The 22034-nt window shown below is 37.2% G+C and overlaps 2 protein-coding genes and 1 long non-coding RNA gene across 10 annotated transcripts in view; 1 reads left to right on the top strand and 2 right to left on the bottom strand.

The window, feature by feature from the left end:
- Positions 1-22034, bottom strand: part of zc3h14 (zinc finger CCCH-type containing 14) — an 80608-nt gene that overhangs the window by 32508 nt on the left and 26066 nt on the right. The gene's annotated exons all lie outside the window — the stretch shown is intronic.
- LOC110438198 (uncharacterized) lies at positions 1743-8930 on the top strand. 2 transcript variants are annotated; one of them, XR_012396085.1, is made up of 3 exons: positions 1743-1824; positions 2225-8462; positions 8863-8930. XR_012396085.1 is itself a non-coding variant. In XM_021468701.3 (2 exons), the coding sequence occupies exon 2, from the start codon at positions 2403-2405 to the stop codon at positions 8142-8144; it is 5742 nt and encodes a 1913-aa protein (XP_021324376.1). In that variant the 5' UTR covers positions 1743-1824; positions 2225-2402; the 3' UTR covers positions 8145-8930. The 2 variants fall into 2 exon arrangements, 1 of the variants encoding a protein (XP_021324376.1); XM_021468701.3 differs by having other exon boundaries at positions 2225-8930.
- Positions 14608-20464, bottom strand: LOC137488695 (uncharacterized). Of its 3 annotated transcripts, none has more exons than XR_012396103.1 (6): positions 20416-20464; positions 19105-19138; positions 17698-17753; positions 17457-17605; positions 17269-17345; positions 14608-15969 (listed from the first exon to the last, which is right to left on the bottom strand). It is a non-coding gene; the product is annotated as an uncharacterized lncRNA (long non-coding RNA). The 3 variants fall into 3 exon arrangements; XR_012396105.1 differs by lacking the exon at positions 20416-20464 and adding an exon at positions 19734-19887; XR_012396104.1 differs by lacking the exon at positions 20416-20464 and adding an exon at positions 19747-19887.

Raw genomic sequence — 22034 nt, 5'->3', positions numbered from 1 at the left:
CGCTAACGCACCACACTACTGAATTAGACACACAATCTCAAAAAAAAACTTGATGCTTATTTACATTATCTAAAGTCATTTCTTAGGAGGTAGGATCTGTTGTTGTATTATATATTTTCGTTTTAATATGCAAATAATTTTCTTTAATTTGTAATAGGTCCCTCATTGCATAAAATAACCAGCCTTTGTATTCAATATGTTTGTAAATTGTCCATCCAGTTTGACGCAAGCTAAACAACATTTTGGCCTGTTTTGCTTATTAAATGAGTGATTTTCACGGAGAAACAAATCATCCATCCACACAGTTTTGTATAGGACCTGTGTGATCAAAAATATACACTTCATCATAGCCTATAGGAAAATGTATAGAACCAATTTTGTGTTGTATAATTAAAAATATTAAAAATACAATAATAAAAAAAGGAATAACATTTGAAGTGCAATGCTTCAAAGATCCAATACGCTGCATGCAGAACCAAAACAAAAACTGGTTTGTTTGTTTAATAAAATAATAATATGAAATTAAAGTGAAATAGTTCCATAACGTGTATTATAACTGTTGTCACCCTAGATGACAAATCATCCGTTGCGCCGGTCAGTTTCACCTTTAATCAAGAATGTGCCAGAACCAAATGAGAATATTTACAGATTACCTCGGAATGAGACCTCGGTCTGTGAAGAATGCAGAACACAGAAACTCGTTGAGAATGGAGATGCATGTTAGATGTTTTATATCCCTTTAGATATTGTAAATAAACAACTAGTTTTTATAGAGATTGTGTCATGTCTTTTCTTTGACGCACGCGCTGAACAGCCCCGAAAAGGCGCCTCTATTTAGCCTGTAGCCTAAATAATAGTTTAGATTTTATAACATATAATGTTCCATTACTTTAAATGTATAATGTTTTTTAATATTTATGGATTATATAAAATATATAGTTTATATAAATGCGCTCTGATCATTCAAGGATCATAATGCGTTGCATATTCTTCTTATTCTTCATTCTAGGCTTGATCCGTAAATTGTGTATTTTATAAACTGATCGTTTATAAGGACTAAGCTATTAATAACTGTAATTCCTCGAATGGAAAAGTCTTGATTAAAGAAAAAGAGAACTTAATTCGACATATGCATATAGTGCGCTTATTTCTGCGCGCATCGCGCGCTTTACCGAATTACCTTTTTTACTTTTTATGCACTATAAATGCATCTGGCAGCACCGAAAAGAGCAAATGCCAAGTTATTAGCGCAGCGCACAGACAGCTAGCTCGTCTAGTCTGAACCAGGGGTTTTCAAACTATTCATTGCACACCGATCCCATTGCATTTTATTTAGGATAAACCACTTATTTAAAATTAATTAATTAAAAGGTGCGTACTCTCCAATACACCACTGTAGTGTCATAATATTTAATAATTATAATTAAGATAGACACCTGACCTCCATTTAATAAACAATTTATTTGCCATACTCTGTTAATTTGAAGTTTAAAGTTTAAATCATTTATGTTAAACTTAAATTATTTAAAAACTTAAAAAGACTTAAATTTAGTTGTAAAAGAGGTCGGTGGGCTGAGCCCAGAGCTGGACACGAGCTGTGCTCTCTCCTCACGCGTGCATGCTGCGACATCACGAACAGACTCCTATAGAGCTCGTACTTGATCATGCGCTGATCACGAGCACAGGCAGCCAATCAAAACGCAGCTTAGGTCTGCTGTACATTGAGACGGTTAACTGGTTTCATTCTGATCAGACAGAGAGAAAGGTTGCATGCTTTGCTTTCCGCCTAATTCCAGTCAGTTTTGTGTGCGTCAATGATGAGAAGTAAGTGTTTATGCATCTTTTACATACCTGTTACCACTGTTTTATCATTATAGTATTGTATTGAGATTATTGATTTATGCGCGAGCTCGTAAAGAATCGCGGACTGCCGCGGCTAGTAGTAGCGATCTTTTATGTAAATATAATTGCTTTAAATGATAATACATACATCGCCTATTAAATCCATGCTTTTTGTTATATTTCCGCCTAAGTTAAAAGCCTGTTAATAGTGAGAATTATTATTTATATACGTTTATCTGCCTTGCTTCATCTGCTTTGCTCATGCATGTCAGTTATAAATGTATATTGTAGTTTAATGTTGTGTATAAGTATTTCCACTTGTTACTGTTATCCTTATTATCTAAATTTACTTATTAATGTATATTTTCTTTCCTTTGTTTAGACCACACACACACACACACACCAAACACATACACAAAGTGTGATGGACAATAAAGAGCTTTAAATGGGGTTCAAGTCTCCGTGTTCTTACCGGCACTCCATGGCGACGATCAAATTCACCTAAAAACCAGCTAACTCCTCTACAAAATTGGTCCTTCGAGCCGGAGCTGGTCGTTACCATGGCAACCCCAAAGTCAGCCCCATCCTCTTCTCGACGTCCACACAGAGTGATCCAGAGACCTGCCTACTTAGATGACTACATAGTCAATTATGCTGGAAACCCATCTAGCCATCCAGTTGGACCTAAAGAGAAAGCAATAATGACGTCAACCCCCATCACTACTAGTCAATCATATGGAACTGCTGGTTCATCAGAGGACTTTATGCAGCAGATGATGGAGATTACAAAACAGCAAAGTGAGACAGCAAGGCGCCAAACAGAGCTCTTGGAGAAAGTCCTGCTACACAGTAGCCTTCAAGCATCCACCCCCTCCTCACGAGCATCATCACGGCATCAGACACCTCGGACCCGAATCCTGCAATCAGTGGAAAAGGGACAGCCGACATCTGAAGTAAGCCCTGATGTTGTTAGAATACAGTCCTCTCCCTGGCCACTGCCTAATAATCCCCCGACTGTGGAAGAGCTTTCTCAGTCGCTGAGGAAAACCCACCTCAGAGACACTTATTTCCAGTCACCTCCACCTGTAAGCAGAGAAACCACCTTAACGTCACATCAGTATGCCACACCCTATAGCAGCTCTCCATTAGACCAAATTAGAACCCATCAGCACAACCAAGCAGAGCCATGGACTAAACCACTGCCTCCTCTCCCTGGACAGCAACCCATCCAAACCACCCAGCCACATTTCTATAACATACCACCTGCAGCTGTCCACCCAGTACACAGCCGGTTCGTTTCAGTGACTGAGCCAATGCCACAAACGTCATACCAAGCTACATCTCAATTTAGGGCTAACACTGTACCCTATGCACCTCCTCCTCCCTCATACTGGAGTCCAACAGTGGAAGGGCCCACCTTTCCAGATTTTTACAAAGAGGACAGAGCTCAGTATGTGGAACTTAGGATGGCTTTGGATAATTTGCTCCACCCTCAAATACCAGAGAATTATAAGTACTCCATCCTCCTGAAGCATGTGAAGGTACCTAATGCTCACAGACTAGTGTTAGCACATGCAGAATCAGTCACTCCTTACACAAATGCCCTGCAAGCCCTCGACAGGAGGTATGGCAGGCCCTACCAGTTTGTGCTGAGAGAAATAGAGACATTGGAGAACCTCCCAGCTATTCGTGCTGGTGATGAGCGGGCATTCGATGAGTTTTCTCTCAGAGTCCAAGCAATAGTCGGCATGCTTAAAGCCCTCAAGGATGATGGTATTGAGGAACTGCACAGTGGGTCAAATGTTAAACGACTGTTGAACCGTCTTCCTCGTTCACAACAAACGCAATTCAGGAGGCATCATCTCAAGAGAAACCCAGATAAGACAAAGTTCTCTCTCCTTGAGTTTGCAGATTGGCTGCAGCTGGAAGCTAACTGCTTAGAATTTGACCCAACTGATACCACCAGAACTCTAAATCGAGATCAAAGAGCAGTCACTCGACAACAAACCAGGCAAACCAGCATACTGCATGGTGTTAATCAAAGACAGACTACAGAACAGGTAACCAAACCCACCATAATACAGCAGAAAGCACCTAATAAACACAAACCTGTCTGTCCATACTGCAATGCGGAACATTACCTCGGCCAGTGTACCGCCTTCAATACATTAACTAAGGAGCAGATTGTGGGTTGGATTAAAGAGAATAAACGATGCTGGAAATGTGCACGTTTACACATGGCTAAAGACTGTGACCTTCAAAAGCCTTGCCACCTGTGTCAAGCCAAACATCTCTCTGTGCTCCATGACATAAATCAAAGGAAAGCTGAAGTTACCAATGAAAGCAGTAGTTTGTATAACTCAACCACAGAGACTCTGTACCTAGACCAGCCACGCTGTGGGGGCAAAGTCTTTCTAAAGGTTGTCAAGGTTACACTTCATTACCAACAAAAGGCTCTGGACACATTTGCAATACTTGACGATGGCTCAGAGCGCACCATTCTGCTTGCCACCGCTGCAAATCACCTTGGTTTAAAGGGCAAACCAGAACAGTTGAACTTACGGACAGTACACCAAGATATCAGGACATTACATGGCACATCTGTATCCTTCTGTATATCCACTCCAAGTAACCCTGGTAAGAGATATGCAATTCACGGGGCTTTTACCGCAGAGCAGTTTGGATTAGCAGAATACACTTATCCAGTGAGTTCCTTGCAGAAAAGGTACAGACACCTCAGGGGCGTTCCCATACCACCCCTGCACAAAGCTTGTCCCCTGCTGCTCATTGGTTCAGATCACACTGAGCTCATCACACCAACTGAACCAGTGTTATTGGGTCCACCTGGAGGTCCAGCAGCAATCAGAACTCGCCTTGGCTGGGCTTTGCAAGGCCCCTCCAAACATGTACAAGAACAACTCCCAATTTCACAGTGCCTGTTCACATCTAATTGTTCTCCATCCGCAGAACTTTATCATCAGATTGAAAAGTTATGGCAGATGGACATCCTGCCGTACCGAAGTGAGAAAATTGTAGTAAGGTCACAACAGGACCAAGAAGCCTTGAACATGCTCGAGACACAAACAGTGCAGGTGAAAGTGGATGGAATTGACAGATATGCCACCCCACTTTTAAGAGTCAAAACAATGACTTTACTCAATGCCCCCAAAGAGGCTGTAATGTGCCATCTCCGTAGCACTGAACGCTGTCTGACAAAGGACCCACCATTAGCCCTCAAATATCAAGAGGAAATCAAAAAACTGGAGAATGCTGGTTATGCCACTAAAATACCACCTCAAGAAGCAGCCCAATCTACAGAGTCATGGTATCTGCCCCACCACATTGTGACACACAATGGAAAGCACAGAGTGGTGTTCAATTGCTCTTACACATACAATGGAGAAAATCTGAACAAGCAGCTGTTGCCAGGACCAACATTAGGCCCCACTCTCCTTGGAGTGTTAATTCGCTTCAGAGAACATCGAGTCGCCATCAGTGGAGACATTAAAGGGATGTTTCACCAGGTCCGTCTGCTCCCCAAAGATAAACCCCTTCTGCGGTTCTTGTGGCGGGACCTAAACCCTGAAAACCCACCTGATGTGTATGAGTGGCAAGTCCTTCCATTCGGCACAACCTGTAGCCCCTGTTGTGCAACCTTTGCCGTTCAGCGACACGTTTTTAGCCATTGCCAACAGGGTGACAAGCTACGACAGTCAGTTGAACATTCCTTCTATGTCGACAACTGCCTACAAAGCACTTCATCTGCAGTTGAAGCCCGTGAACTAATTGATGGTCTAAGGTCCATACTAGCCTCAGGGGGTTTCGAAATCCGTCAGTGGGCAAGCAATGAGGCCACAGTGGTCAGACATCTCCCTAAAGAGGCCAAATCAGAGAATACTGAGCTGTGGATTTCTCAAAGTCAGGCAGACCCCCATGAAATGACAATGGGACTTAGCTGGCATTGTGTACCAGACACCCTACATTACCGTCGCCGCCCGCTGCCCTACCAGGAGGTAACAATGAGGAATATCTATCGTGTCCTTGCCAGCCAATATGACCCACTAGGCTACATTATACCCTTCACAACAAGGGCCAAAATCATTGTACGTCAACTGTGGGCAAAAGAACGAGAATGGGATGACCCCCTTCTACCATCAGAACTACTGCAGGCCTGGCAGAATTGGGAGGCCGAACTGAATCATCTTCCAAAAATTACCATGCCCCGTTGTTATGTGTCGGCCACTCTAGACATTCCAGAGGCAGAACGAGAGCTCCATATCTTCTGCGATGCCTCTGCAGAAGCTTACGGGTCAGTAGCATACCTTCGTACTGAGCACCAAGGCCAGATTGAGCTGGCATTCATTCATGCAAGATCTAGAGTGTCACCCAAAAGGCAACAATCTGTACCCAGGCTCGAACTGTGCGCCGCCCTCACTGGAGCACAGTTAGCCAAGCTGCTTCATAATGAGCTGTCACTCAAGATCAAAGACACATTCTTGTGGAGCGACTCAACAACCGTACTTACCTGGATCAAATCAGAATCTTGCAGATTTAAAGTTTTTGTGGGGACTAGAGTAACTGAAATACAAGAGCTCACCGAAGGTTACTATTGGCGGTTTGTAGATTCAGGAAACAATGTTGCAGATGACATCACACGTGGCAAATCCTTGCTTGAACTGTCCCAACCCAACAGATGGAGTAAAGGGCCAGATTTCCTCTATCTACCACCCGTTAGTTGGCCAGAAAGCCCTTCTGTAGAACTAGATGCAGACCTGACTGAGCTCCGTAACACAAAGTTTTGTGGTCTCACCTTGGATGGTTCTGGATCATCACTGCCAGATGCCAACCAATTCTCCACCTTTGAAGAACTTCTGGAGGCCACTTGTAGATCCTTACATGGGGCGGCAGGAGAAACCACTGACCCAGAAGCCATACAGTACAGACAAGCTGAAACGGATTTACTAAGGCGAGCCCAAACAGACAGTTTCCCCTCAGAGTATAATGCCCTTACAGCTGGTAAGCCAATCCCATCATCAAGTCGTTTGCTTTCACTATCACCTGAGTTGGATAAGACAGCTGCACTCATCCGTGTTGGAGGACGATTACGGCAAGCCCAGCACTTGTGTTACAGTACTGTACATCCAATAGTCCTGGATCCAAATCACCCAATCACCCGACTCCTCATAAAACAGTATGATGCCAAACTCGGTCACCCTGGTCCAGAAAGGGTCTTTGCTGAAATGCGAAGGTATTACTGGATCCTCAGAGGGAGAGAAGCAATACGGCGCCATCAACGTTCTTGTGTCGAATGCCAAAGGTGGAGAGCAAAGCCCAATATCCCAAAGATGGCAGAACTCCCTCCAGCCAGACTTCGTCTCATGAAACCGCCTTTCTTTTCCACGGGAGTAGATTGCTTTGGCCCATTCCTTGTAAAACGAGGAAGGAGCAATGAAAAGAAATGGGGTATTATTTTCAAGTGCATGACAACACGCTGTGTGCACTTAGATCTTCTGGCCAACATGGACACAGACTCCTTTCTAATGGCTCTCAGACGCATGGTTGCTCGACGAGGAACTCCCTCTGAAATACTGGCAGATCAGGGCACCAATTTTCGAGGAGGAGATAAAGAATTACAAACTGCATTTACAGCCATGAGTCCCGATCTCCAAGCCCAGTTAGCAAAACAGAAAATCCAGTTCCATTATAATCCTCCAAATGCCCCACATTTTGGAGGTATGTGGGAGCGAGAAATCCGCTCAGTCAAAGCAGCCTTACACACCATAATAGGACCCCAAACTCTCACAGAGGAAGTACTCAGAACACTCCTTATAGAGGTTGAGGCTATACTCAATGCAAAGCCACTGGGTTATGTTTCTTCTGACCTTGCTGACCCAGATCCTGTGACCCCAAATTACCTGTTGATGGGGCGGCCAGATGTGTCACTACCACAAGTCATCTACCCAGAATCTGAGATCCTTAGTCGGAAAAGATGGCGGCACTCACAGGTCTTGGCCGACCAGTTCTGGACGAGTTTCATTAAGAATTACTTACCCACCCTGCAACAACGTCAGAAATGGATGACAGACACCAGCAACCTCACACCTGGAACAGTCGTGATGATAATAGATCACCAACTTCCTCGAGCCTTGTGGCCTGTCGGCAAAGTTGTTACCACATACCTCGGATTGGATGGTCGTGTTCGTTCAGCAACAATAGAAGTCAAAAACAAACAATATCATCGTCCTGTGGCTCGTCTTATCACTCTGCCTTCTATTCCAGATGATAACCCTACAACGGACTAAAATGGCAAAGGATGATTGTACATTTGCATAGCAAATGTAGGGGCGGCTGTAAAAGAGGTCGGTGGGCTGAGCCCAGAGCTGGACACGAGCTGTGCTCTCTCCTCACGCGTGCATGCTGCGACATCACGAACAGACTCCTATAGAGCTCGTACTTGATCATGCGCTGATCACGAGCACAGGCAGCCAATCAAAACGCAGCTTAGGTCTGCTGTACATTGAGACTGTTAACTGGTTTCATTCTGATCAGACAGAGAGAAAGGTTGCATGCTTTGCTTTCCGCCTAATTCCAGTCAGTTTTGTGTGCGTCAATGATGAGAAGTAAGTGTTTATGCATCTTTTACATACCTGTTACCACTGTTTTATCATTATAGTATTGTATTGAGATTATTGATTTATGCGCGAGCTCGTAAAGAATCGCGGACTGCCGCGGCTAGTAGTAGCGATCTTTTATGTAAATATAATTGCTTTAAATGATAATACATACATCGCCTATTAAATCCATGCTTTTTGTTATATTTCCGCCTAAGTTAAAAGCCTGTTAATAGTGAGAATTATTATTTATATACGTTTATCTGCCTTGCTTCATCTGCTTTGCTCATGCATGTCAGTTATAAATGTATATTGTAGTTTAATGTTGTGTATAAGTATTTCCACTTGTTACTGTTATCCTTATTATCTAAATTTACTTATTAATGTATATTTTCTTTCCTTTGTTTAGACCACACACACACACACACACCAAACACATACACAAAGTGTGATGGACAATAAAGAGCTTTAAATGGGGTTCAAGTCTCCGTGTTCTTACCGGCACTCCATGGCGACGATCAAATTCACCTAAAAACCAGCTAACTCCTCTACATTAGTCATTTAAGACATTTTAGGTCATAAGTTTACATACATTGACCGTTGCATTTAGTAGGCCTATTCTGGTCTAAATAAGCTTTTTGCATCTTAGGTGTTTACACACACAAATTAAGCAGTTTATACGTACATTTAATGTTACTTTGAAATTACTTTTGATGCAATAAATAATCCTAAATAGTTGAAAGTGTTAACATATTCTTGAAATGTAGTTATTTTATAACTATGAAATTTATTACTAAACAAAGTGAATCATTATGAATTTGCCAAGAAATAATCCACTTTACCACCGTAAAGCAATGCCCCACACTCATAAGAACGGTAGAACCTGGACTGTATGATATGTTCTGTATGTAAAATAGAGAAAATAAGCAAGATGCGCAGTCTCATGCAGCCTTAGTGAAATATAGCGCGTCACAGCAATGAACTAAAAATAAAACCACCCTTGAAATGCTGGCGATCTTAATTTTTTCAGCCTACACTGACTGAGAATAATGTTGCACTATTTAATTAACAAATAATTAGAATGTTTTTTTTTCCTTCAACACATTCATCATTACTTTTGCCTGTGCAAGTTTTTTTGCGCGCGCTTGAGCGCGAAGGCATCTATTTTCAGGTGCAAGATGCCACTTTGGGTGGCACCAGCACACTCTGCCACACCTGTGGCTATGTTCCTGCTACAATAATAATAACAACAACGACAAAATAATAACAAAAAATAATAATAATAAGACAGGCCTACTTTGACGTTGCAATAAAAAAGTATTAATTATCAAATAAATATTTACAATAGGCTAAAGGCATATATTAAATTAAAATAGGAGAAAATCCAATAGAAACAAATGGTACCATTTATTATAGCCCCATGCAGGGTCCATTGTGTTCTTACAACCATTAAATAACTAAGTAAATAATAATAATAACAATACTAATAATAATAGGCCTAATAATAATAATAATAATAATAATAATAAATTATTATTTTATACAGAGTAGGCTATTATTTAGGCCTACAATAGCTCTGAAACAATCATGTAAACCAGGTGCTGCTCAGAAATGGCTTTCTTTGCTCTGCATCAGGTGCACAGCAGCAAGAAGCTTGGCAGTGAACTATGACCTTATTTTAATGACAAATGTCTAAGAATACTGCTGATTTACGTTTTTATTTAATTTATACATACGCAATGAATGTAAGCCTGCTAACTGTGTGTGGTTCAAATGATAGAATATGTAAACTTTGTTTATATATATAATTAAATAATAATAATTAAAAGCCTGCGTGTAAGGCTTTTATTTTGAGGGTGACATCACGAGCGCAGATTTGGTTGACCAATTAGAGGAAAGTGGGCGTTTCAGCACGGCCTACATGTGTAAAATGAATTTTAAAGTCGTTTATCCGTTTTCCTACCCTAAACCAAAAAACGAAAATCCAGCCAAAATCTCGTTTTTTCGTTTTCTCGTGAGCAAAAGAAAAACGGGAAAACGGCCGTTTTCTCCATTTCCTTTATTCCGTTTGAAAATGGAAAACAAATGAACAAAATGTACACGGGTCCGTGTACGTTGCGTTCATTCGATTTTTGATCTTAAACGAAATTTAAAAAACGAGGAAACGGCCGTTTTTCGTTTTTTTATTTGGCTACAAAAAAATTAAATAACTGATTTTGGCTCGATTTTCTTTTTTTGGTTTAGGGTAGGAAAACGGATAAATGACTTTAAAATTCATTATCCACATGTAGGCGGTTCTAAAACGCCCATTTCCTCTGATTGGTCGATCAAATCTGGGCTCCTGACGTCGCCTTTAAAATAACAGTCTTCGTCCTCTGCGGATCAACACACAGGCATTTAATATATTATATTTAATATATAATATATTAGCAGTATTATTAGACATTTATCATTACAATTTATCATTACTGTTATAGTTCGCCGCCAAATTTGCTGCTATGCACCTGATACTGAGCAAAAGATTTGAGAGCAGCACTTGGTTTGCACGATTGTTTCCAAGCTAAGGCTATATAATAGTAATAATAATAATAATTATTATTATTATTATTATTATTATTTTTATTACATAGTTTTTATTGTTTAGTTTTTATTTTTATAGTTGTTAGCAGGGCCAGAATAAGAGTTCATTGGAACACACACACATTTTCTCTCACGCAGCAAGCCAATTCCTTTCGAGACTTTTGCTGGATTAATGTCGAGTACATATCTGTAAATTAACAGTTTTCAGTGTGATTTTTTTTTATTTTTTTTATTTATGTATTAATTTATATTGTCTGGGCTGGTGTTGTATATTATGCTACAAAAACTTTGTAATAAACTGTCAGTGCATTTTCTGTTATTTTATATTATAAAAAAATCTTACTACAGATATGAGGGAGGCGCAGCTAGGATCCGCGTTTCACTTTGGCAGCAGCTGCAGGTGATGAGACTGATGCAAGTAGAATCCAACTGTCAAAGAGAACGATGATCTTAATTTTTTTTTTTTGTTTAAAATAACTGTTTAACATAATACACTAAATTTACATATCATTTGAACCACATACTAGAACATAGGCCTATGCCTGATTCATCCATTGCTTATGCAAAAATTATACAAAAACATATAATTATAATTATTAATTATTTATTTACCAAATCTGAGCTCCTGACCTCGCCCTCAAAATAATAGTCTTGTAGTCCTCTGTGGATCAGCACCCAGGCATTTAATTATTATTATTTGATATATATTATTAGACATTTATCATTACAATTTATCATTAAAAAAAGTTATAGTTTGCAGCCATTTTTGCTGCTATGCACCTGATGCTGAGCAAGATTTCCGAGCACGACAGTTTTACGATTGTGATCTGCACCGAGGAAAAGGCAGAAAACATAATTCGTAAAATAATAACTTTAAAATGTAAATGTTTGTAATACAGAAATTACAGTGAGCATAGGCCTATAATTAAATCCTTATTAGCAAAACAATTCATCCACAGCACTGTATAGCAGACCGGCCCTAACAAAATAATACACTTCATATAGGCTTTTTTTGTTGGAAAGATGAGCTTTTTGGAACGAATTTTGTTTGGTATAATTTGTATAAGTAAGATATCTTAATTTTAATGTATTTTTTGTTGGCCAGTTAACTACAAACAACAATATTTGAGGTCCCCTATATAGGCCTGGCTTCAGTGCCAAAACAATTTTTTGTTAAATAAAATAATAATATAAATAAAATTAAAGTGAAATATTCACAGTTTCAGAGTAGCCTAAATTAAACTGTATTGGCTATTAATATCAAAATCATCCATTGCGGCGGTCAGTTTCGATTTAATTCCGTGATTTGAATAGACACCCTTACAAACTCTTTGCAGCAATGAAGGTATTCCCCGGTTAACTCAGTTTGAAAAAATATACAGAATTTGTATTGAAGCCTGTATGAATGCACTGATAACTGTACGGTTCTATACCACCTTAAATGATATATTGATGTCCAAAGAATAGAAGAAGAGTAAAGAGGTCAGACACAAGTTATTATGTTTAAACAATGTATTAATTTCTTTATGATTAATGTGTAAACATAATCATCACAATACAAATCAAACAAAATAGCATAGGCCCACGTAAATGGTAAACAATTATCACATAAGAATGACAATAATTTTAATACTGAGAAGTTGTAATATAGTGATGAAACAAGTCCCATAGTTTTAGAGAATAAGTCCACCTTATAAACAGGAGGTCCAGCGATCACTTCAGCAGACGATCCGTGGACATTATGCAACATTTGCCGGGATCGTAGCTATATTTTCATATGCCATGAACGTATAATGTAAAATGAGGAGTTATTGTGTTAAAACAAGTTATCAGATGAAGTTAAATGTTGCTGTAAATTTTTATGCAGTTGCAGGTGATTGTGTATGTGTGTGGTTATAAAGTTATGTCAAACTCCGAAGCAAATCACACCACATCTTCTTCTCATCTGATAAGATTCAGTCAAACTGCTTGCTCTTGGAATGGTGTGGTTGTAATCTTGTTGGCTATAATTCTTTAAACTGTCGACTAAGCATCGCGATGTGCACTTGCCTTTTCCTCTGTTCCTCTTCCGTTACTGTGTCAAATACATTCATTGAACTCGCGAGCGGACCTCTAACCACGCCCACATAATAACATAACATAACAGGTAAAGAATAAATGTACAGTTCGAAAACAGAATAATTAAACAATCTTTTGTAAAGAATTATAGTGATATGCAAAAACATATGCCTGAGTGCACTTACAAAACAATTAAAAATCTTATATTCTTGAAGGAGCCGTCTTTGCTTTTTTTTATGAACAACATCCTCCAAACTTGTGCAGTAAACTCATTGTGAGAGATTGCGCGTGTCTGGCCACGATGAAAGATTTTTATATCCAAATTTGTGCCAGTTTGTCAAGATACACATTTTTAAAACACCTTATTATTTTTCAGAACGTAGATGACGTTTGCATAAGCAATGACTGATCCTATCACCTGATCCACCCGATTAAATAAAAATGTAGACTTTAGCGCTTAAAAAATACTCCCATATAAGCTATGTAACTTATGCGAATTCACGGAGTAAACTGCTGAGCTCTACAGTAAATCTATTATTAATGTAGCGTAAGTAATAAATTTTAAAGTGTTGTTTTGAAATATATTTCTTTGTTATTGAAAAAAGCCAGAGAGAATGGTAAAAAAAATACATTTTGACTATTTAATTTTGTAATATCCAAATAAAACACAAAAGTCAGTGTTCGGAAACAGCCATATGGCCAATTAAAGTATTTCATTAATATTCGGCTGAATTTAAGCTTTCATCCTTACATGTACGCATATCCATCTATCCATCTCTCGCTTTCTCTCTTTTTTTCCTCTCTAGGCTATATAGCCTATGCACACACACACACACACACACACACACACACACACACACACACACACACACACACACACAAAGAAAGAGAGAGAGAGAGAGAGGCAAAGACTATAAGGGACTTTGATATATATATATATAATATATATATATATATATATATATATATATATATATATATATATATATATATATATATATATATATATATATATATATATGTGTGTGTGTGTGTGTGTGTTAAATAGGTCTTGTTTTAATTACATCACAATAATACACTGTAAATTCTAACATGTTCAGTTTACTTAAAAAAAGTTTGGAAACCGATTGCCTTATTTTTGCAATATAAACTTACAAGGAAATCTTAAGTTAAGTTTAATTATTGCCTTGAAGTAAGAAAACTAAAACTTATAAAGTAAACTAACTGTTAAAAATTAAGTAAGTTTAATAGAAAATTCTAGTTAACATACTTGTCATTATTTAGTAATCTTACTTAGGGTTTTATAGTAAGATTACTTTAATAACTCTATTTAACTAATACTGTTCTACCATGTTCAGTTAACATCTTGAATGCTAGTAGTCTCAACATTGTTTTAATCCACCATTTTAAGTAATGTCAACTAAAGAAACTACGTGCAATCGGTTTCCACATTTTCTTCAATTAAACTGAACATAAAATATGTAGTTCAACCTACAAGTAATGACATTATACAGGTCTTAAATGTAAACATTTTATTTGACAAAATTAGCAGAATTTCACAATACACTTGTGATATTTTAGTATCACAATACACTTGTACACAATACAGTTTTGTAAAAACCTGTTGTAAAGTGCTGTAATATACTGTAAACAGCAATACAGACAAAAAATATAATAAACATGTTCAACCCTAAAACATGCACAAGTTTTTCGAAAAGGTTTGAAAATCTATCAAAAAAACTTTAAATACTTGACACTTGGAAAAAAGATACTTGAATTAGTGTAATTAAACATGCCATTGCACCAGCACCTTAAACATGGCAGCATATAGACACTTACAGAGGAACAGATAGTAAGCTTTAAAGCTAATTTGTTAGACTGTGTAGTTTAGATTTTCCTACAGAAAATATCACATTAGTGTGGTCAAAAGTATTGAGTTTGGTATCAATCAATACTGAAATATTAAAAATATCCATTTTCCACCAGCATTTGAGTGCTACTGAGCTCGTTCTTAAACACCATTGATTGGCCACTGTGTTCACATGCTCAACAGAAATGACTGTGATTGGCTGTGACTGTCATAGGTTTACCATTTTTCACTGAGTCCAAACAAAGTTACACAGACACTGAAGTGTTTCAAAGCCATGTCGATAGCTGATTTGTTTAGAAGCTAACATATAAGCTATCTGGTGATGAATCGACTGATCGACAGTGCTTTGAAGTTATCCAGTGTCTTTGTATCTTTGCACCTGGTGAACAGTGGTGAAGTGTGGTAAAAATAATGACCTTCAAAGCCAATCAGTCATATCTACTGAGCATGTGAACACAATGGCCAATCAGTTCTTGCAATGTTAGTGGGAAATGGATGGACTTTTTTTTTTTTATTTCAGTACCGATTGGTACCAAACTCAATACTTTTGACAACCCTATAAATCACAATACACTTTTTTGGTAAAAAAAAAAAAAGAAAGTGTTTTAAACACCAAAATGCTGCAGTCCTAAATGTAACACTGCAAACAGCAACATGTTAAAAAGCAACACTTTGTAATTAAACATGCCATTATACCTGAACCTTTAAACATAAAGCACAGCAGTATATAGGCACTCGCCGAATAAAACACATTACGCTTCCCTCCCAGCAAAAGCAACACACGTTGAACAAATTCAAATGCATTGCTCAAAGTCTTTGGGTAGTCCGAATTCAGTGTGTAAATCAAAGCAAAAAAAGAGACATACTGCATGTGGCAGTCCATAACCACTTTTCCTTCCAGTATAAAGGCCCACATTGCATCCATAATGAGGTTCTTTAGACATCTTCACAGACGACAGTCAGCAGGCCAACATCTTCTGCACTGAAGTCCGACTCTACAATTACATCCTATGAATAGAGAAAGAAAAATAAGTAAAGTTTGATATTCTAAATGGCACTAATAAAGCCTGTAGTGGCCAGGAGACCAAAAGCAGAGGTGAAAAAAATACAATTCCTTGTGCTTAATTTAGTAACACTTTAGTAGGAACCAATTACCCTATTAACTAGTTGCTTATTAGCATGACTATTTGTGTTTATAGTACATTTTACATTCAAATGCTTCTTATAAGAAGGCCTAGCTATGGTGCTCCTTCTTCAATGCCTGTACTGCTTCTACTAGGCTTGTCATGATAGTGGAATTTATTACCAATCCATATAGTAATTTTAAAAACATCCATTTCCTGCTAACATTTGAGCATTGTTGAGTGTCATTTCTGTTAAGCATGTGAACAGAATGGCAAAACAGTGCTGTTTAAAAATGTGCTCAAAAGTGCTTAAAATGTTAGCAGGAAATTTGCTGCTTAAAATTGCAGCAGAGATTGGTACTAAATTCCAGTATCTTGAACATGATACTATTCTAAAGGAACAATACATTTTTTTAATTAAAGAAACACTGTAATGTAATAAAACAAACTGCAGTAAAAGTACTTTTAAAACATTTTCAAGAAATTAAATGCAAATGTGTGAGAGACCAATTGGTGCTACATAATCAATATAAATATTTTGTAGGGAAAACTTAATAAATTGGGAACCGATTCATGAATGCATTTGGTTTTGCTAGATTAAAGCAGTGAGTCAAGTTTGCATTATTTAGCACACTTTTTAAAAATGTATTAATAACTTTTTTTTAATAAGAAAATTGATGTTTTAGTATGGCTTTTAGAACAAGGGTGCAGCCATCTACAATCCCACAGCAGGTGACTTCACAGGGTTGGTTATAATACGGAGCATCTTTGACTTTGTGGCTTTTAACACTATCTTTTTACATCTTAATCCAGCAGGTTCTTTCAACTGAAATTATATTTCTCTCAACATATTACATAGGTATTACACTTATTAAGATTTTTTTTCAAGCTAATCTTCCTCCTTTTCAAAACAAGTGTGTTTAAAAATTAAAGAAATGCATTCATTACTTCACTGGCCTATGAAGCTAACTGACCCTGTGACGGCACAAGCTGCTGTATTTGCAACATAGCAATGCTCTTGCTCCAAAGGCCATAATATAACATCCCTCTTACTTTCAAATACTTACATTAAATGCATTTGTTTTATTTTTATAAAATTGAAAATTTTTATTAATAAGTGAAGTAAACTGGAATGACTGCTTTATTTCCAGTCTAAGAAAGCAGAAACAATAATACTACTTACAAAACACATCCTGAAAATTTCTTTAGACTCATCCCTCTAAAGGACTGAAAGACCCCGGAGAACTGCTGCCAGATGACCTTGAAAAAGTAAAGACAGGTAGACATGCATTATAGCCCAATGAAAACATCAAATGCAATTTATTGCAATCAAATGCAAATTATGATTCAAAGATGATGTCACAAAAATACCTTTGAATTAACATGTTGAAAATTTCTTCTAGTTTTCCTCTGCAATTTTCTCCTGTTTTTTTTTTATTTATTTCAATCAAACGAGCAGTGTGTGTCCAATGCAGCGTAGAACTTGGATCTCACATTTCTTACTGATATTCGATTGAATTCTGAAAGATCCAATCAAAACATTATTAGTCATTAATAACATTCAAAAACACAAATTCACAAAATCACACAAAGTTTTGAAAAGAAAACAAACCTTCTGCAGCACTTGCATCAGCTGGTGTTTCCTCTATGACTTCCTTCTGGATGTCACTGTTGTGCACAAAAACGTAAAGTGTTATTGACATGGCTAAGCGAAATTCTAAAACAAAAAACAGAAATCAGAAACACATGCAATGATACAATGCAATGCCATTTAGCAACAGATGTTACACTTTAACATGACATAGTTAAATGTTCTTGAATAATAAAAGCTGCCAAATACTCCCGGCGCCTGTCATCAAAAGCATGAGCTATACTTGTCACCAAACAGTAATAAACACAACCCCCGATTAAATATAATCATGGCATTGTTGCTGGTGTGCCTTACTTTTATGCGCATTAAAAGTGGAATAAATATTTGTCTCAATTGATGTCTTTAAAAGGACACTGAACTTTCTGACTAGGGTTGCACGGTTTACCGGTACTATGGTAGTATCGTGATACTATGGCTCCAAGATACTGGCGGTGCCACTGTAGTTTGTAAACGGTAGTATTGTCATTAACAGTCTGCCTACAATACATAATGCTGCATGTGAAAAAGTCACTAAAATACTTACACGATTCAGCAACAATAGATCATTGCATTTTAATAGTCTATGGAGCCTTCTAAGGTTGTAAAACTGTAGAATTTGCGCCTTTTATAGTAGCCTATTGCATATTTTGTGATGGTTCATTTTGAATCGGAATTCGTTTATTTCTGTTCCTGTCAATATGATATAATAGCTACAACAACCGTGACAATCTATTAAAAAGAATGACTCATAAAGTGAAATTTTGAATTACTTTGGATTCTTATCCGATAATAAGTGTGAAAAAAGTATGATAGATGAAAAACCCAAAATAGCAACAGGAAACAATTTTTGACATTTTTTTGTTGGAAAAATGCTCTTTTCTTTATGTATCTTTATTTTAATTTATTTTTTTTGCTGGAATGAATACATTTTAGGTGAAGAGATGTGCAAATACTTTTTTCAACAATAAGGGAATTATTTAAATTCAAGTAGGCCTATAATAACATATACAATATATTATTTCTGACATTTTTCTTTATTTCATGGATTTAAGTTATCAATTACAGTATTGCAATACTACTTGGTATCACCATACATCAGCTGGTATAGTATTGTAACATAAATTAATGGTTTCACAACACAACAACCCTATTTCTAACTAGTCCTCAGATGATTATTCAAATGGACAAAATATTCGGACTATTCTTGATCATGCAGTTCTTTGCTGAGAATTTTGTTAAATGTACTTTTAATGCATTAAATGATTTAAAATTACCCTGATACTCAGTATGGAGACAAGGTAACGTTAATAGAACAATTCATGAATATGTTCTATGGCTTGTGCGGTATTGTTCAAAAAGTTTTCTTTGATGTGTAAGTGCAAAACTTACATTTCCACTGCATATCAGCTCACAAACTGGTAGTCTGAAATAAAAAAATAAATAAAGGGTATAATGATATTACAAACCAAATATGCCACTCACAATACTCTAATGGTGTGCTACATTTAAACAACCTTGTAATTGTTCAAATTTATTTGCCCTAAATTGTTAAAAATTAGTGAAACCTTCTTTAAAAATGCAAACTAACAGGTTTAACAAAGCCTGTTTCTTTACAGAAAGTTTGCTTATAACAAAGGCTTGCTGATGCCTTTGTGTGATATTGAGCAAACAAAGGGATGTTTCTGTGCTTGGTTGTACGAGTTATACCACTTCATCATTAACGTTATCCATCACACATATTCAGTCGCGTCTGGTCAGATTTATTTGTCATTACAGCAATACAAAACACTCAATAACGTAACGGCAACACTGGAATAAACCTTCAAAACGGCATAAAGAAAAGACAAATAGCATATAAAACAAATAAATGAGTTAATTAAATATCTCTCGCATTTTCATAAGTTTAACTTTAAGTTTCATAGGGATTGTTAGCATAAGCACACTTTAGCATCATGTGTAAATATGTATCTGCCTCATACAGTGACACGAATCGTAATCGCATCGAAATCCTAAATTACCTACGACACTCACGGGTCCATTTTGAGCTGAAACTGCTTTATAATGTTCTAAAAGCCTCGGCGGGTTAAAACTGCTGCTGCCCCGGCGATCATGGAGAAAAAAACGACTGGTCTGGTCATGAGCCGCTCGCTGACGCCGGACCGAATCACAGCTGATCTCCTCACCTGCTTCCTGCAGGTGATCTCATAAAAGTAAATCTTAAAAAAACACACGCATATTTTCGTCACAACAAGCGCCACTAAAGTTCAGCGATAACTAACGTTACTGTATTTGTAATGCGGATAAATAGGTTTCGTTTTCTTTTTTAAAAATGTAGACCTACAGCTATGTGTTAACTTTACATCTATTTGAACGGATCATTGCGCGCGCTCTTGCTCTCTCAGTGCATCATTTAAAATGGCGCGGCCCGCTCTTTTAGAGCATAACGCCCACTTTACAAATTACTACTAACTTTACAAATTATTAATAGTTATTAAAAAGGACTAAGCAGCTAAAAATAGCTTATCTAGTAAAGTAGACAGTATTGCAAATAACGTGCAGTGGTCAAAACGTTTAGTCACAACATCATGGGCTATTAATTAGTTCACAAAACAGCAAACAATTTCACAAAGTGCAGGAAATAAACAGATTACTGATACTATACAAATAAAATCAAAGTAGTAATTAAAACGAAAAGTTTACCTTGATTTACAGCAGTACATCTTCTCAATATGAAATCCTGTCCTTCAATGGCGGTGCAGGGTGGCGGTTGGTTGTGACTCGGGATGGGGGATGGGAAATCACCACCCAGTACGCATGCGTAACAGCATGGCTTAGCCCTTATAAGCAATTTTACTCAAATTACATTAGTTATGGGAACTTTATACCTTACTATGTCAGCAACACTAATGCATTTCTAGTAAACTCAACAATTAGCTTAAAATTAAGTAAACACACTAGAATTTTGATAGTAAGGAATACTATTCGCATTTACAGTGTACGTGAAAATAATCACGTATTATAAAGCTGCGCCTAGCTCGGAAACAATAATGCAATGTGCTGCTCAGAAATGGCTTTATTTTGCTCAGCATCAGGAGCATAGCAGCAAGAAGTTTGGCAGTGACGTTAATTAATGTCAAATAATTATACTGCTGTTTTTATATAATTTATGCATATGCAATGAATGGATCGGGCATAGGCCTATGTTCTAGTATGTGGTTCAAATGATACGTAAATTTGGTGTATTATGTATATTAAACAGTTATTTTAAACGAAAAAAATAAAGATCATAGTTCTCTTTGGCTGTTAGATCGGACTCTTGCATCGTTCATTTATGGGACCTAATATCTGCTCTGTGGACTTTTGAAGTAAAATAATGTTTAAGAAATAATATAGGCTATAGATAAATTAATGTAAACACAGTTTATTACAAAGTTTTTGTAGCATAATATACAACACCAGCCCAGACAATGTAAATAAATACATAAATAATAAATAATAAAAAAGTAAAAATCACAAAATACTGACAACTGTTAAAACAGATATTTTGTACTCGACATTAATCCAGCGAAAGTCTCGAAAGGAAGGCTTATTATTATTATTAGTATTATTATTATCATTATTATTATTATTATTATTACTATTATATAGGCCTAGCTTGGAAACAATCGTGCAAACCAAGTGCTGCTCGCAAATCTTGCTCAGTATCAGGTGCATAGCAGCAAATTTGGCGGCGAACTATAACAGTAATGATAAATTGTAATGATAAATGTCTAATAATACTGCTAATATATTATATATTAAATATAATATATTAAATGCCTGGGTGCTGATCCGTAGAGGACGAAGACTACAGGACTGTTATTTTGAAGGCGACGTCAGGAGCCCAGATTCGATTGACCAATCAGAGGAAATGGGCGTTTCAGAACCGCCTACATGTGGATAATGAATTTTAAAGTCATTTATCCGTTTTCCTACCCTAAACCAAAAAAAGAAAATCGAGCCAAAATCAGTTATTTAATTTTTTTGTAGCCAAATAAAAAAACGAAAAACGGCCGTTTCCTCGTTTTTTAAATTTCGTTTAAGATCAAAAATCGAATGAACGCAACGTACACGGACCTACACGGACCAATAATAATTGAATAATTGAAAAGTATTCATTCATTCATTTTATTTTCGGCTTAGTTCGTTTATTAATCAGGGGTCACCACAGCGGAATGAACCGTCAACTTATCCAGCATGTGTTTTACACAGCAGATGCCCTTTCAGCTGCAACCCACCACTGGGAAACAACCATACACATCTTTCACACACATACACTA

Source organism: Danio rerio, chromosome 20, assembly GCF_049306965.1.
Source record: "Danio rerio strain Tuebingen ecotype United States chromosome 20, GRCz12tu, whole genome shotgun sequence".
Classification (NCBI taxonomy): domain Eukaryota; kingdom Metazoa; phylum Chordata; class Actinopteri; order Cypriniformes; family Danionidae; genus Danio; species Danio rerio.
Note: the sequence above shows the minus strand (reverse complement) of the source record. Positions and strands in the feature narration are given on the sequence as shown.